Consider the following 14,257-nt stretch of genomic DNA (forward strand, 5'->3'; position numbering starts at 1 on the left):
CGTAGATTATGAAATATATGAGAGTCACTGATAATGATTCGTTTTCTGTAAAGGAGGAACATACCCAAGGACTTTGCATAACACCATAAAAATAGATCGTTGAGTGCCAGGTCTGGATTCTTGGGTTGTCAATAGCGTAACACAGAGTCGTTGCGACCAACGCTTTCGATGACAGATTTAAGAATGTGCCAACACCCACTTTCTAGTGTGAGGGTACTCTATTATGCTGACTCAATGCAATTCGTATAAAGTGGTGGCATCAGCTATTGCTCAGGCATGTCCAGGTAAATGTTTGTTCAAACACTTAGCTCAGTGGAGAACATGGATCGTTCGGTTTCGTTCCGGCTTTCCATTCACTAAGCTCACGCAAGGATCGACATTCCCAAATTTTGTTTTTCGTTCCCTGTAGTTCTTATGTATGCAGTGTGACGCATCAAACTGTTATAGACATTTGTTCTCGCTAAATTAATTTTGATATATCTCGTACATGCTCCCACTACATATTTTCGAGGAGTATAATTCCTACGTTAAAAGCAGTCATATAAATTAATATAATGTAGACGATGTGTTCTTACGTTTTTCTGAGTAATCTGTAGCTCTACTTGTTCGAAAACCAAACAATTTGAGTACATGTAGTTTTGTGCAAAATGAAATACGTGTCAGTCGACACTTGGTTCTTTTTCCAAAACGAATTTTCATTACACACTTCACTGCTTATTGACTTTCGTAAGCAAAGATATATATTTCTACAACGATTTTAACAGTTGCAGTTAGCTTGTAACATACACTGAGTTGGCAAAACTCGTGGGATAGCGACAAGCACATATATATACTACTGGCCATTAGAATTGCTACGCAGAAAAGAAATGCAGATGATAAACGGGTATTCATTGGACAATATATTATACTATGACTGACATGTGATTACATTTTCACGCAATTTGGGTGCAAAGACCCTGAGAAATCAGTACCCAGAACAACCACCTCTGGCCGTAATAACGGCCTTAATACGCCTGGGCATTGAGTCAGACAGAGCTTGGATGGCGTGTACAGGTACAGCTGCCCATGCAGCTTCTACACGATACCACAGTTCATCAAGAGTAGTGACTGGCGTGATGTGACGAGTCAGTTGCTCGGCCACCATTGACCAGACGTTTTCTATCGTTGACATCTGGAGAATGTGCTGGCCAGGCAGCAGTCGAACATTTTCAGTATCCAGAAAGGCCCGTACAGGAACAGCAACATGCCGTCGTGCATTATCCTGCTGAAATGTAGGGTTTCGCAGGGATCGAATGAAGGGCAGACCCACGGGTCGTAACACATCTTAAATGTAACCTCCACTGTTCAAAATGCCATCAATGCGAACAAGAGGTGACCGAGACGCGTAACCAATGGCACCCCATGTCATCAGGTCGGGTGATACGCCAGTATGGCGAGGACGAATAGTTGCTTCCAATGTGCGTTCACCGCGATGTCGCCATCATGATGCTGTAAACAGAACCTGGATTCATCCGAAAAAAATGACGTTATGCCATTCGTGCACCCAGGTTCGTCGTTGAGTACACTATCGCAGGCGCTCGTGTCTCTGATGCAGCGCCAAGGGTAACCGCAGCCATGGTCTCCGAGCTGATGGTCCATGCTGCTGGAAACGTCGTCGAAGTGTTCGTGCAGATGGTTGTTGTCTTGCAAACGTCCCCATCTGCTGACTCAGGGATCGAGACGTGGCTGCACGATCCGTTACAGCCATGCGGATAAGATGCCTGTCATCTCGACTGCTAGTGATACGAGGCCATTGGGATCTAGCACGGCGTTCCGTATTACCCTCCTGACCCCACGGATGCCATATTCTGCTCGCAGTCATTGGATCTCGACCACTCGACCAACGCGAGCAGCAATGTCGCGATACGATAAACCGCAATCGCCATAGGCTACAATCCGACCTTTATCAAAGTCATAAACGTGATGGTACGCATTTCTCCTCCTTACGTGAGGCATCACAACTGCGTTTCACCAGGCACCGCCGGTCAACTGCTGTTTGTGTATGAGAAATCGGTTGGAAACTTCCCTCATGTCAGCCCGTTGTAGGTGTCGCCACCGGCGCCAACCTTGTGTGAATGCTGTGAAAAGCTAATCATTTGCATATCATAGCATCTTCTTCTTGTCGGTTAAATTTCGCGTATGTAGCACGTCATCTTCGTGGTGTTGCAATTTTAATGGCCAGTAGTGTAGATGGCAGTAGTATCGTGTATACAAGGTATAAAAGGCAATGCCGGTGCGTTCATTTGTCCTGAGGTGATTCACGTAAATAGGTTTCCGACATGATTATAGCCGCACGACAGGAACTAACAGACTTTGAACGCGAAATGGTGGTGTAGCTAGACACGTGGGACATTCCATTTCGTGAATCTTTAGTGTATTCAATATTCCAAAATCCACAGTGTCAAGAGTATGCCGAGAATACCAAATTTCAGGCATTACCCCTTACAATGGCAACGCAGCGGCTGACGACCTTCACTTAACGTCCGACAGCAGCGGTCTTGTCAGTACTAAAAGACAAGCAACACTGCCCGAAATAACCGCAGAAATCAATGGGGGACGTACGGCGGACCTAGCCGTTAGGATAATACGGCGAAATTTGACGTTAATTGACTGTGGCAGCTGATGACCGACGTGTGGAAATGGTTATATTCGGCTACCTTGAGACCATTGCAATTATTCATTGGGTTCATATTCCCAACCAACGAATGTATTTTTAGGGATAAAAATGCATCATGTCCATGGGTCACAAATTTTCGTGACTAGTTTGACGAACAATTTGGACAAATCTAGCGAATGATTTGGCCACTAGAATCGCCCGATAGTGATCCAGGTGAACATTTATGGGACACAATTGCGCAGTCAGCTTGTGCACCAAATCCTACACAGGCAACACTTTTGCAACCATGGAGGGCTACAGAGGCAACATGTCTCAGTGTTTCTCCAAGAGACTTTCAGCATGTAACGGTGATATGCTACACGAGGCAAAAGACAGTCCGACATGGTGGAGGTATTTTGTAAGGCGCACGGGCTGTGCGGGGGCTCTTGGTATGGTTGAAAATGAACGCACTCCATATGCAGCGGTCGCAGTGTAGACAGTAGGAGGATCCCTTGCTTTTTGTCACCTCAGTGATGTCTACAATACCGAGTAGCTGGGTTGTACTTCATCAATGGTTCTTTACACAAGTCTAAAAAAAAATGCTTCCTACCTTGCTTCAGAAACAGAAGACACTTAAATATACAATGCTACAACACAAATAATAGTGTTTAGGTATTTTCATGTTTTATGTTCACGTACAACATTTCTCTCCCTAATCGTACGGTGCTAACGCGATGTTTGCGCACCAAGTAGATCGCCTTCTCAGAGAAAGACAGACACTTTGTAACATTTAAGACGACACAAACGCTGTTATTAATAGGATCATTACAATGGTTTCATCAGTTTGGTGACTTTAAGACGAGATAACGGTAGTTCGTCGCAGTGGTACTAGTTTACTAAGTACCATATGATCTGAGGTATAGTAACTGAACCTACCCTCCGTTAATCTAAAGATGATTTCGTGATGATGTTAAAAATTTCAGGGATGATGCGGAAGGGAAATGTATCAATTTGAGGTAAGGGACTATGGTCCAGAAACAAACGAGTCGAAAGTTATACCATAAGAGCAATGGGCGCTTTTCATTAAAGGAGATGTTTCGCGGTAACAAAGATGAACAGATGCATGACTTTCCAGAAGAGTTTACCTTCAATGTGTGAATATATGTTGCCAACAGAGATAATAAAGTTGGGATACACTGTGAAATTACTACTTGTTTTGAATATTTTAGTTTTAGAGAAAGAACGACCAATTTAATTATCTATAGAAGTTATGAAATTAAATTATACTTATTACGTATGTTTACGTAAAAGAATTTAGTTAGCTGCTTGTAACGCCGGAAATGCATATCCTCCTATTTCCATCTATTGTACTATTATATTTTTCCTTGCTTTGTTACCTCAAGATATGACATTTCTGTCTCTTTGTATATTGTAATTGTTTTACTGTTGGTATATATATATATTTATACATTTATGTCGATGTATAATTGGTTTGTTTCGTGAATATTATTTGTATTTTTACGCTGGGTCTTGCCTAGGGAAAACTACGCTATCGAACGACTACGTCGATAGGTCGTGTGAAGAATCAAAGTGTGTAGGATCTTTGGTAGTGTTAACTCTGCCGCGTGGAGCGCGGGCTGAGAGAGAGAGTGTGGCGGGAGTAGCGAGTGGAGCAGGTGTGTTGTGTGAAGCTCCCGCGATTTGTCGCGCTTTCGGGGTTTGGCAGCATGTAATTGCGCTCGACTTGCGATGATAGTTTCTGACATGGTGTCGCGGACGGGAAGCATTAGCTGGCGCACATCAAGAGCCAGTTTCGTCTGGTGACCGTGTCGAGAAGAAGGCGCGCCAACATCCAGCTTCTGCAACAGCGACGGCCGACAATGAGTGACTGTCGCCACCTCCTCGATCGACGGCTTCAAACCTTCAATCAACCAACAAGGAAGACTGGACGCACGTAAAGTTTTAGAACTGTATGGCAGACCTCAGCTTTTCAAACTGTTCCATTTTCGTCATTATAATTACAGCAACTTAGCATGAACGTTTGTTGCTCATTGTCCCAATTGCATTACCAAGCAGAGTCCCTTCCTTTTCCGAAATGAACCCGAGTGTCGTTGAAATTCAAACGCCAGCATTAAAGTAATATAGCTAACTCGTTTTCACTGCTTTAATTTCAAAGTTCAGTTATGGCATTCAGATTACACAAGCACAAATTAAGAGTGCGAGTTTTGTTACCGTATTTTAGCTTACCTGTGACTGCAGCTCAGCTTGGTATGTACTAAATTTTACTACTGTTAATTGTTCAGAATCATTTAATTCAAGTTCAAAGTTAAATCTCTTATTTCTAAATTGCGTAGATTCAAGTAGCTTTTGAAATGATTGTTGAGGTAGTCCAAGACTAACCGTATTCTACTGAATTTCGATGTGCTACAGAAAGAGAGCTCACTATAACTTCAGTCACTAAATTAACTTTCGATTTTCCTGTTTTATTAATTCTTTTGCTAAATTAAATCAGAGTGTAGCGAAATTTATTACTTCTGACAAACTTTCAGTTTTTCACACTGCACGTGTCAACCTTCAGTTGCCACGCTTCTAGTGCTAATTATATGTGTAATAATCTTTCCTTTTCAGTTACTATATTAATTGTCCTTAGGACTGGCGACCGTGATTTCCCCCAAATCTCAAATACCTAATTACCGCTAGTTAATTGTTAACGTAACGGCTGCACATTTACTTTCTTTATTAACTTTAGCCCTTTTCAAAATTAATTTCCACCAGTTTCATTAGCACTTTTCCTTTCAGTTAGATGTAACCCTTTCCTCCCTCTTTACCGACAGATTAACTTGGTGACGATTGCTTTTCCAAAATTCCCATTAGGTACACGCGGTTTCATTTTTCACGGTCATTAAGGTCGATAAGTGAGGGGGAGGTTAAGCGTGGCGACCTGGTGACAGGACAAGCTTCAGATTTGAGGTTGTTCTGGACACGAATTTTGCATTGTGCAAATCTCGTAACAAAGTACTGGTTACGAAATGGTCGTTACGTCAGCGAGAATATTAGTGTGAGGAATCCTAATTAGATTTGAGATTTGTCATTTATATTGAAAATTATTAAAATGAGTGAAGGCAACAATTGGCAAAATTTGGCAGACTTGGATACGGAACAATCGGTCGAACAGTGGGAAACGCGCACCGCGGTACCCATTGTTCAGGGGCAGCCGGCTAGCATGAAAGACGCGACCGCCGAAACGCAACAAAGAGCAGAAATGGAATTCCAAACTTTAGAAAATGTTTCGGAATCGGAAGTAAAAATCACATCTGAATCCCTTGATGACGAATACGGGGGGACAATTGAAGAAGAAGCCGCTACAGAAGTAAAACCAGTAGTTTCCGGGAATTTAACTGATTTATTGAATGTTTTGATTAACGAAATCAAGAGTCAATCGGCCAAGCTAGAAGATCAGGCTGCCAAGCAAGAAGCTCAGGCTGCCAAGCAAGAAGCTCAGGCTGCCAAGCAAGCAGCTCAGGCTGCCAAGCAAGAAGCTCAGGCTGCCAAGCAAGAAGCTCAGTCTGAAAAAATTGAACGGATGCTAGACAATCAGAACAAAGCTATTAACGTTGTTAACAACAATGTTGGAGTAGTTAACACAAAAGTTGATAAAATCAATGAAGATATTGTTGTAATTAATACCGAAATCGGTAATCTTAAACAGGAAATGATAGGCGTTCAGGCGGAAATTGCGAGCATAAATACTCGTTTTTATTCCGAAATTAGCAGAATCGAGGAAAGTGTAGGAGAAGCAGTTGTTCCGATGATTGAGAATAAGGTGACGGAACAAATTCAATTAGTGAAAAAAGAGGATCAAAAGAAGGTGGAAACTTTAAAGGCGTTAGTATCCGAAGTAGATACCGAAGTGACGAAGCAGGCTAATACCTGCGAAGAGAAAAAAATAGAAGTAGAAACGCTTGCGACAACCACTTGCTAAGTAATTACGAGAGTGTCGGAATTAGAAAAGAAACTTGACGAAAAACAGAGCTACGTGCCAATCTATGCACATAGTTCGGAATTGTTGACGAAAGAGGAGCGGTTCGACCCCTTGAAAAAAGGCGGTATACACGCGACGGATTTCATTAAGAATTGTGAAAGAGTTTTACCCAGATCATGGACTAATGAGAGAAAAATTAATGCGGTTATTGATGTGCTGGCTGGTGATGCCAAGCGTTGGGGCTTAAACCTCAACATTACGAACCTAACTTTTGACGAATTTAAAAATTTGTTTCTGGCTGAATACTGGTCAGAGCAAAAACAGCAAAGTGCCTGGCGCTAATTTGTCGTATCGAGGCCTTTGGTTGCGAATTCTCGCGGTTCGATGAAGGAGTTTTGTGAGGGCTGGATCCGCAAGTTGGAATATTTGCGTGATCGCCGCACGGAATCCGAAATAGTCTGGGAACTCTACAAAAAGCTTCCAGATGATACAAAACGCTACGTAGGAAGCAATTACAGGACAATAAATGATTTCCTGGAAAGAGTTGAGGACGAGGACAATTGGCGCAATAATCGCGACAGTGGTAGAGGCCGTGGTAACAACAACGGGTACCACAGCAACCACATCAACGATAACCATGGAAATAATGCATACCGCAACCATGGCAGCAATAACAATAATGGTTCTGACTGTAATAACAATCGGTACAATGCAAATAATAACAGGAATGACGGAAACCAGTACCGTACTAACGTGATACGGGCCTCACAGAATAGTAATAACGCCAGAGGGTGTGATGAGCCGCCTCAGCAGCATCCGGGGACCGTATCTGCTGGGACGAGACAGGGAAACCATTAGCCGCGCCGGTGAGGGGCCGACCGGGCGTGGAGAAATTTTGGAGGCCCAATAACAGGAGAAAACCCAGGTGTCGCCGTTATGAAAATTCCGTGTGGAATAATCAACGGCGGGAGAGTGTGCCAGTGTTAGGAGAAAGGAGTGCGCCCACAAGTAGTAGTTCAGCTGTATACACGGCAGTAGTAAGTACATTCACTGTCAGTGAGAACAATTTAAGTAGTGTTCCGGAAATCGATTATAAAGTGGCAGCTGTAATACCCACAGCGGAACTGGAGATTGAGTTTAAGAATGATTCGCAAGTGTTGAGAGAATATCAGATGTCGGATAAAACGTCCGTCATCGAGCGAGGGGATGCAGAGAGGGATGAGGTCTGGTTAAGGCAGTTCGGTCGCTTATACGACGAACTAAGAGATTATAGGGGTCTGTATGGGAGAAGCGTTCATGGGGAGCGCGGGCAGGATTTGCCGCGTCTCGTCCCGCAGGAAGATAGTGTCTGTGAAATGATAGAAATTTCTGGCCCTAACCGGCAGACTTTACCAGAAACAGTTGATGTTAATGGGGAGCACGAGCAAGATTCATCGTGTTTCGTCCCGCAAGAGTTGGATGTTGAGGTAGTAACGGAAAGTTCTGGCCCTAACCGGCAGACCTTACCGAAAGTTTCAGTGGTAGAAGTAGCCGACCCATCCGACGCAAACCTCCAGTTTAAACATTGCGAGAGTATTAAGGAGAAAGATTGCGAAAATTTTAGTGATAGCCGGACACGATTGGTAGAAAAGCACATAGATTACAGCGTGTATGAGGTTAGAGCTGACATTATACGGTCAGACGATAGCAGTGTGGGTTGCGCAGATCTAGCGGAAGTAATTGCAGACCCTACTGGGCACATTCCTCCAGGTAGATTGGCGGATGAGATCAATCTGGCCAAAGAGGAATCAACGAAGGTGACAATTAGTGAAATGATAGCAGGGCAACACTCACTAGGTGACGAGGTAAAGGAAAAGGTTTCGGTATTGGAGGCGAAGCTACAGACTAAGCCTCAGGACAAACGTGTTGAAATTAAAACTGTATGTGAACAGAGGCTGAAAAAGGCGCCAGATAAGCCGGCCTTAGGATCAAAGCCGGATGGTTTTTTCTGGAATGACCTGGATATAGACGAGGATTTACTGTGGGAAAATAAAGAAACAGTCGAGGACAAGTGTAGACAGATAGTAGTGTCTGTTAATATGCACGACCTACAACTAAACGTGTTGATTGACACCGGTGCAGAATTGAGTGCTGTATCTGGGAAAATATTTGAGTTACTGAAAGACAGACCTGGCATCGTAGTTATGCCAGCAACAGGAGTGAAAATTATCGGTGATACTGGGAAGGCCAGTAAACCGGTCACGAAACAGATTTTTGTCAACTTCGAGATATGTGGGGCACGATTTCAACAAGAGTTTGTCGTCGTGCCAGACTTGACTACGGAAGTAATTATCGGGTTAGATTGGATATTAAAGTACGGTGCAGTGATTAATTGCGAAAGTAAAACTTTGACATGTACGTCACAAGATAAAACAATAGTAGTTAGTTTTGATGAGGCAGGAGACGGTGTGCATAGGCAATACCAGCCTATACACATTGTTAACTGGCCGGATGCTATTAACGTAGGTATGAATTTGAACTAATGTAATGTGAGGAATCTCGGCCTTGACAGAAGTAAAAGTTTAGTGGAAGAGATAATCAAATTCCCTCCACGGATTGACATTAGTATTGGTGTGAAAAAAGATCGTTTGCGAGAAGTAATGAAGCTAAAAGCCGATGCTCGCATACGTCGTCATGACGCTAAAGCGCGTTTTGCTAAGTTTGCAATCGGAGACTTAGTACTTGTAAAAGCTCATGAGAAATCGAGCGAGATAGACAATGAAATCTCTAAATTTAAGTTTGTTTATAATGGACCATATAAAGTCATTGGTATACCTCACACAAATGCTTATTGCTTAGAGTATCCAAGCTCTGGAAAACGATTAGGTATACGGAATATTGTCGACTTGAAATTGTACCAACCTAGGATCGATTAATACCACACAATGGGTAAGTTGTACAGTATGTAAATATAGAGTGTAAGATTTAAGGATGTGCCATGTTGCGATGCTTTTGCCTGACCTAGAGGTCATTAAAGAAGTTGTAATTAATAAGTAATTAATTTTGACTAAATGATTTAAGATTAACTGATTAGTAATCATCTGAAAAATCCAAGCTGCTAGTTTAAGTTTTCAGCTGAGTCACAGTAGATTAAGGAATGTAAATATGATTTTGTAACTTGCTGTAATATTTCATGAATGTGTGTTTTTATTAGTCATTGCCTATGTACTTAGACGCTGTTTTAAGTTTCAGGCTAGTACATGCGTGTGATGATGGACAGTGTTGAGGTATCCACTGTGATAGTGTTTATGGACTCCTTGAGATTACTCGGGAGTGAGTTTTCCGAAAGAATTCAGTGAAACGGACGTTCTGGAAACGCCGTTACAAGGGCGAGTGAGATCAAGCGTGCCGCACAGGCGGGCGCAACAATACTGGCAGGGCTGAGCCGCTGTCGGCTCTTGTGTCACTGTCGGCTCTTGTGCCGCTGTCGGCATTCTTTGTACTCGCGAGTACGGAATGTGGAGTTGCTTTTCTTCCCGGACAGCTGATGTGAAAGAATTCTGCTGTCAATATTTATGTTTTTTTCGATCTGCTGTATATTATTTTCTTGTTTAGCGTTAATTGGACATGACGAGAAAATTAATTATGGAAAGGTTACATAAAAATGTGTATTCTATGTAATTAATCATTAGTTTGCGTATTTTGATATGCCTGTTTTTTATGACCATGTACTCTGATTAATTTTGCAAATAGTATTCCATTTCTTATAGTGTTACGAATTTTAATGATTTGGAATAGCTAAACCATTTTCTATGTTTTCTATGAATTTTGATATGTTGTCAACCTGTTTTATTTTGTGCAAGATGACAGAGTGGAATAAGATTAGGAGTGTCTCCACTCAATTATTATTGTCTAAAAATTGGTTTATGGTTAATTAGACGAATGCTAAATTTTTTTGTTGTTTTGAGCATATGCATTTCCGCTGTTTCTTTTTTGGGACATTTTCTGAGTCTGTTTACGTTACACGAACATCCTCAGACAATGTGGGGCATGTGTAACGCCGCAGATGCATATCCTCCTATTTCCATCTATTGTACTATTACTTTTTTCCTTGCTTTGTTACCTCAAGATATGACATTTCTGTCTCTTTGTATATTGTAATTGTTTTACTGTTGTATATATATATTTATACATTTATGTCGATGTATAATTGGTTTGTTTCGTGAATATTATTTGTATTTTTACGCTGGGTCTTGCCTAGGGAAAACTACGCTATCGAACAATTACGTCGATAGGTCGTGTGAAGAATCAAAGTGTGTAGGATCTTTGGTAGTGTTAACTCTGCCGCGTGGAGCGCGGGCTGAGCAGAAGGAGTCTGGCTGGAGTAGCGAGAGGAGCAGGTGTGTTGTGTGAAGCTCCCGCGATTTGCCGCGCTTTCGGGGTTTGGCAGCATGTAATTGCGCTCGACTTGCGATGATAGTTTCTGACATGGTGTCGTGGACGGGAAGCATTAGCTGGCGCACATCAAGAGCCCGTTTCGTCTGGTGACCGTGTCGAGAAGAAGGCGCGCCAACATCCAGCTTCTGCAACAGCGACGGCCGACAATGAGTGACTGTCGCCACCTCCTCGATCGACGGCTTCAAACCTTCAATCAACCAACAAGGAAGACTGGACGCACGTAAAGTTTTAGAACCGTATGGCAGACCTCAGCTTTTCAAACTGTTCCGTTTTCGTCATTATAATTACAGCAACTTAGCATGAACGTTTGTTGCTCATTGTCCCAATTGCATTACCAAGCAGAGTCCCTTCCTTTTCCAAAATGAACCCGAGTGTCGTTGAAATTCAAACGCCAGCATTAAAGTAATATAGCTAACTCGTTTTCACTGCTTTAATTTCAAAGTTCAGTTATGGCATTCAGATTACACAAGCACAAATTAAGAGTGCGAGTTTTGTTACCGTATTTTAGCTTACCTGTGACTGCAGCTCAGCTTGGTATGTACTAAATTTTACTACTGTTAATTGTTCAGAATCATTTAATTCAAGTTCAAAGTTAAATCTGTTATTTCTAAATTGCGTAGATTCAAGTAGCTTTTGAAATGATTGTTGAGGTAGTCCAAGACTAACCGTATTTTACTGAATTTCGATGTGCTACAGAAAGAGAGCTCACTATTAACTTCAGTCACTAAATTAACTTTCGATTTTCCTGTTTTATTAATTCTTTTGCTACATTAAATCAGAGTGTAGCGAAATTTATTACTTCTGACAAACTTTCAGTTTTTCACACTACACGTGTCAACCTTCAGTTGCCACGCTTCTAGTGCTAATTATATGTGTAATAATCTTTCTTTTTCAGTTACTATAGTAATTGTCCTTAGGACTGGCGACCGTGATTTCCCCCAAATCTCAAATACCTAATTACCGCTTGTTAATTGTTAACGTAACGGCTGCACATTTACTTTCTTTATTAACTTTAGCCCTTTTCAAAATTAATTTCCACCAGTTTCATTAGCACTTTTCCTTTCAGTTAGATGTAACCCTTTCCTCCCTCTTTACCGACAGATTAACTTCGGTGACGATTGCTTTTCCAAAATTCCCATTAGGTACACGCGGTTTCATTTTTCACGGTCATTAAGGTCGATAAGTGAGGGAAAGGTTACATGCTAACCACGAAACTTAGTGACGCACGATATTTATTACAACCTCCTTCTCCCTGTTCTCTTTATCCACCTTTACCTACCCCTTCTTTGTGCCCACCACCTTCCCCTCTTGCTGTCCGTACCTCCACCCTGTCTCTCTGTTTTTGTTCATCATCGCCTCCTCATCTCCTCTCTCTTCACATCGATCATTTACGATGCTCACTTTATCGTCACATAATATACATGTAAGTAGAATGAAGTACAAGATTACGGCTTCCATCACCTCTGAAAGTCGGCAGTTCAAAGTATTTTCAGACTTCTAGTTTCACTGAGAGAATAAATGTTAGTTCACTCCATCCATGAAATCGGTAAATGTATACTCCTTATTTCTTAACAATTAAAATCCTTCTGATGAAAATATTACATTAATTTGCTAACAACAAACTCAAAATATCAAACTGCGTGTTTCCGTTTTACTAAGACTAGTGTAAATGGCAAATCACATTCTGAATGTCTTACCTCCTGGAAGTCTCTCTATGACGAAGGCCAAATCTCGTGTCGTGGTCCTAGCGTGTAGGGTATCCGATGAGAACACACGGAAGCGCTGGATCAGGTCCACGTAGATCTGATCTGTGAGTTCTCTGATTGAGTAGAGGTACACCAAATGTCTTTCAGCCCACTCCAGACCACTCTCGTGTAGGTCAGACACGGTGTCTATCGGTCGCTCATATCTGTCACCAAGAGAGAAAGACTCTGATAACTTTTATCTATCATACGAACAAGAAGAGAAGAAGATAACTTTAGGGTACGTAGCCTGCTGCAACGTTAGAGCAGCGGTAGCCACGAGGCTGTGGAGGCAGAACTTTGCTGTGGGGTACTTTCGTTTAGTACATTAAGGCTGGTCTCATATAACCATAGATGCACACTACACAAACGTCAGCAACAGTCTCCACATGGTGACACGAAACAAACAAATATCGTCGTGTATTTATCTGAAATGGCTGTACAAAGATAAGACGTCCACTGCGCCCTTGATAAAAAAAACATATCCCAGCTGTTGTAATCCCTACAAAATTCCCACAAAATACATCTTAATCTACATAAGTAACCGTTAACATGGATTGAAACACTGTCTATATATGGTGTGTGATTTAGGAAATGTCCGAAAGAACACACACCGTTTTGACCCTGCAACCACTATGAATCAAGACACAAAGGAACTAATATCATTAGGTGCCAGTAAGCATTGACTTTAATCAATAGGGAAATTTGAAACCTTGTGCTGTACCGGTATTCTAACCTGCGTCTCTTGCTTACTAGGCAGATAACCACTGCGCCATTCAGACACAATAGTGATTGCAACTGCTTGGGCTACCCGAGCACCCCTCCCATCAGACCAAAACTCTCAACTTCATACACTTGTGATGTAGTCCCCATTCCCGTCGTCCTCGATATTCGCAGCATTTCACGAATTCCCATACGAGTTCGAGCGTGGTGTGCATCTGCACTGCAATTATATATATATATAATTTGGACATATTGCGCACTACATCAGTAGTCTGTGGGTAAGTTGAGGATTCGGGTTTCATAGGAGTGTAGTCCGTGCTGTTGCTATGATCACTGTATCACGATTATGCAGGGGTCAATGCATGTACCTTAGTATGTAGGAGATCCAGGTTCAAATCCCAGTCCAGCACAAGTTTCCAACTTTCCACATTGATTTAAATCAATCCCCATTTGTAGCTAATGTCATTAATTTATCTGCGTCTTGGTTCATAATGGCCGCATGATCAAAGGACTAGACACAACATTTACATAAGTAAAGGGAGGACGACCAGTTGATCACTTCGGTGCAAATGTATACCACACTCAAACTCTTCCGGGAATTGGCAAAATGACACAAGTAATGACAACTGTGGTGTCACCGCCAGACACCACATTTCCTAGGTGGTAGCCTTTAAATCGGCCGTGGTCCACTAGTATACGTCGGACCCGCGTGTCGCCACTATCAGTGATTGCAGACCG

General features: G+C 42.1%; 1 protein-coding gene across 1 annotated transcript in view; it reads right to left on the reverse strand.

Annotated features, from left to right (window-relative positions):
- LOC126159721 (glutamate receptor 1-like) overlaps positions 1 to 14,257 on the reverse strand; it is a 182,751-nt gene that overhangs the window by 65,629 nt on the left and 102,865 nt on the right. Inside the window, exon 5 of the mRNA XM_049916570.1 lies at positions 12,752 to 12,963. Coding sequence (XP_049772527.1) covers positions 12,752 to 12,963 — 212 coding nt within the window. The remainder of the gene's footprint in view (positions 1 to 12,751; positions 12,964 to 14,257) is intronic.

This window comes from Schistocerca cancellata, chromosome 2 (assembly GCF_023864275.1).
Source record: "Schistocerca cancellata isolate TAMUIC-IGC-003103 chromosome 2, iqSchCanc2.1, whole genome shotgun sequence".
In the NCBI taxonomy this organism is placed as follows: domain Eukaryota; kingdom Metazoa; phylum Arthropoda; class Insecta; order Orthoptera; family Acrididae; genus Schistocerca; species Schistocerca cancellata.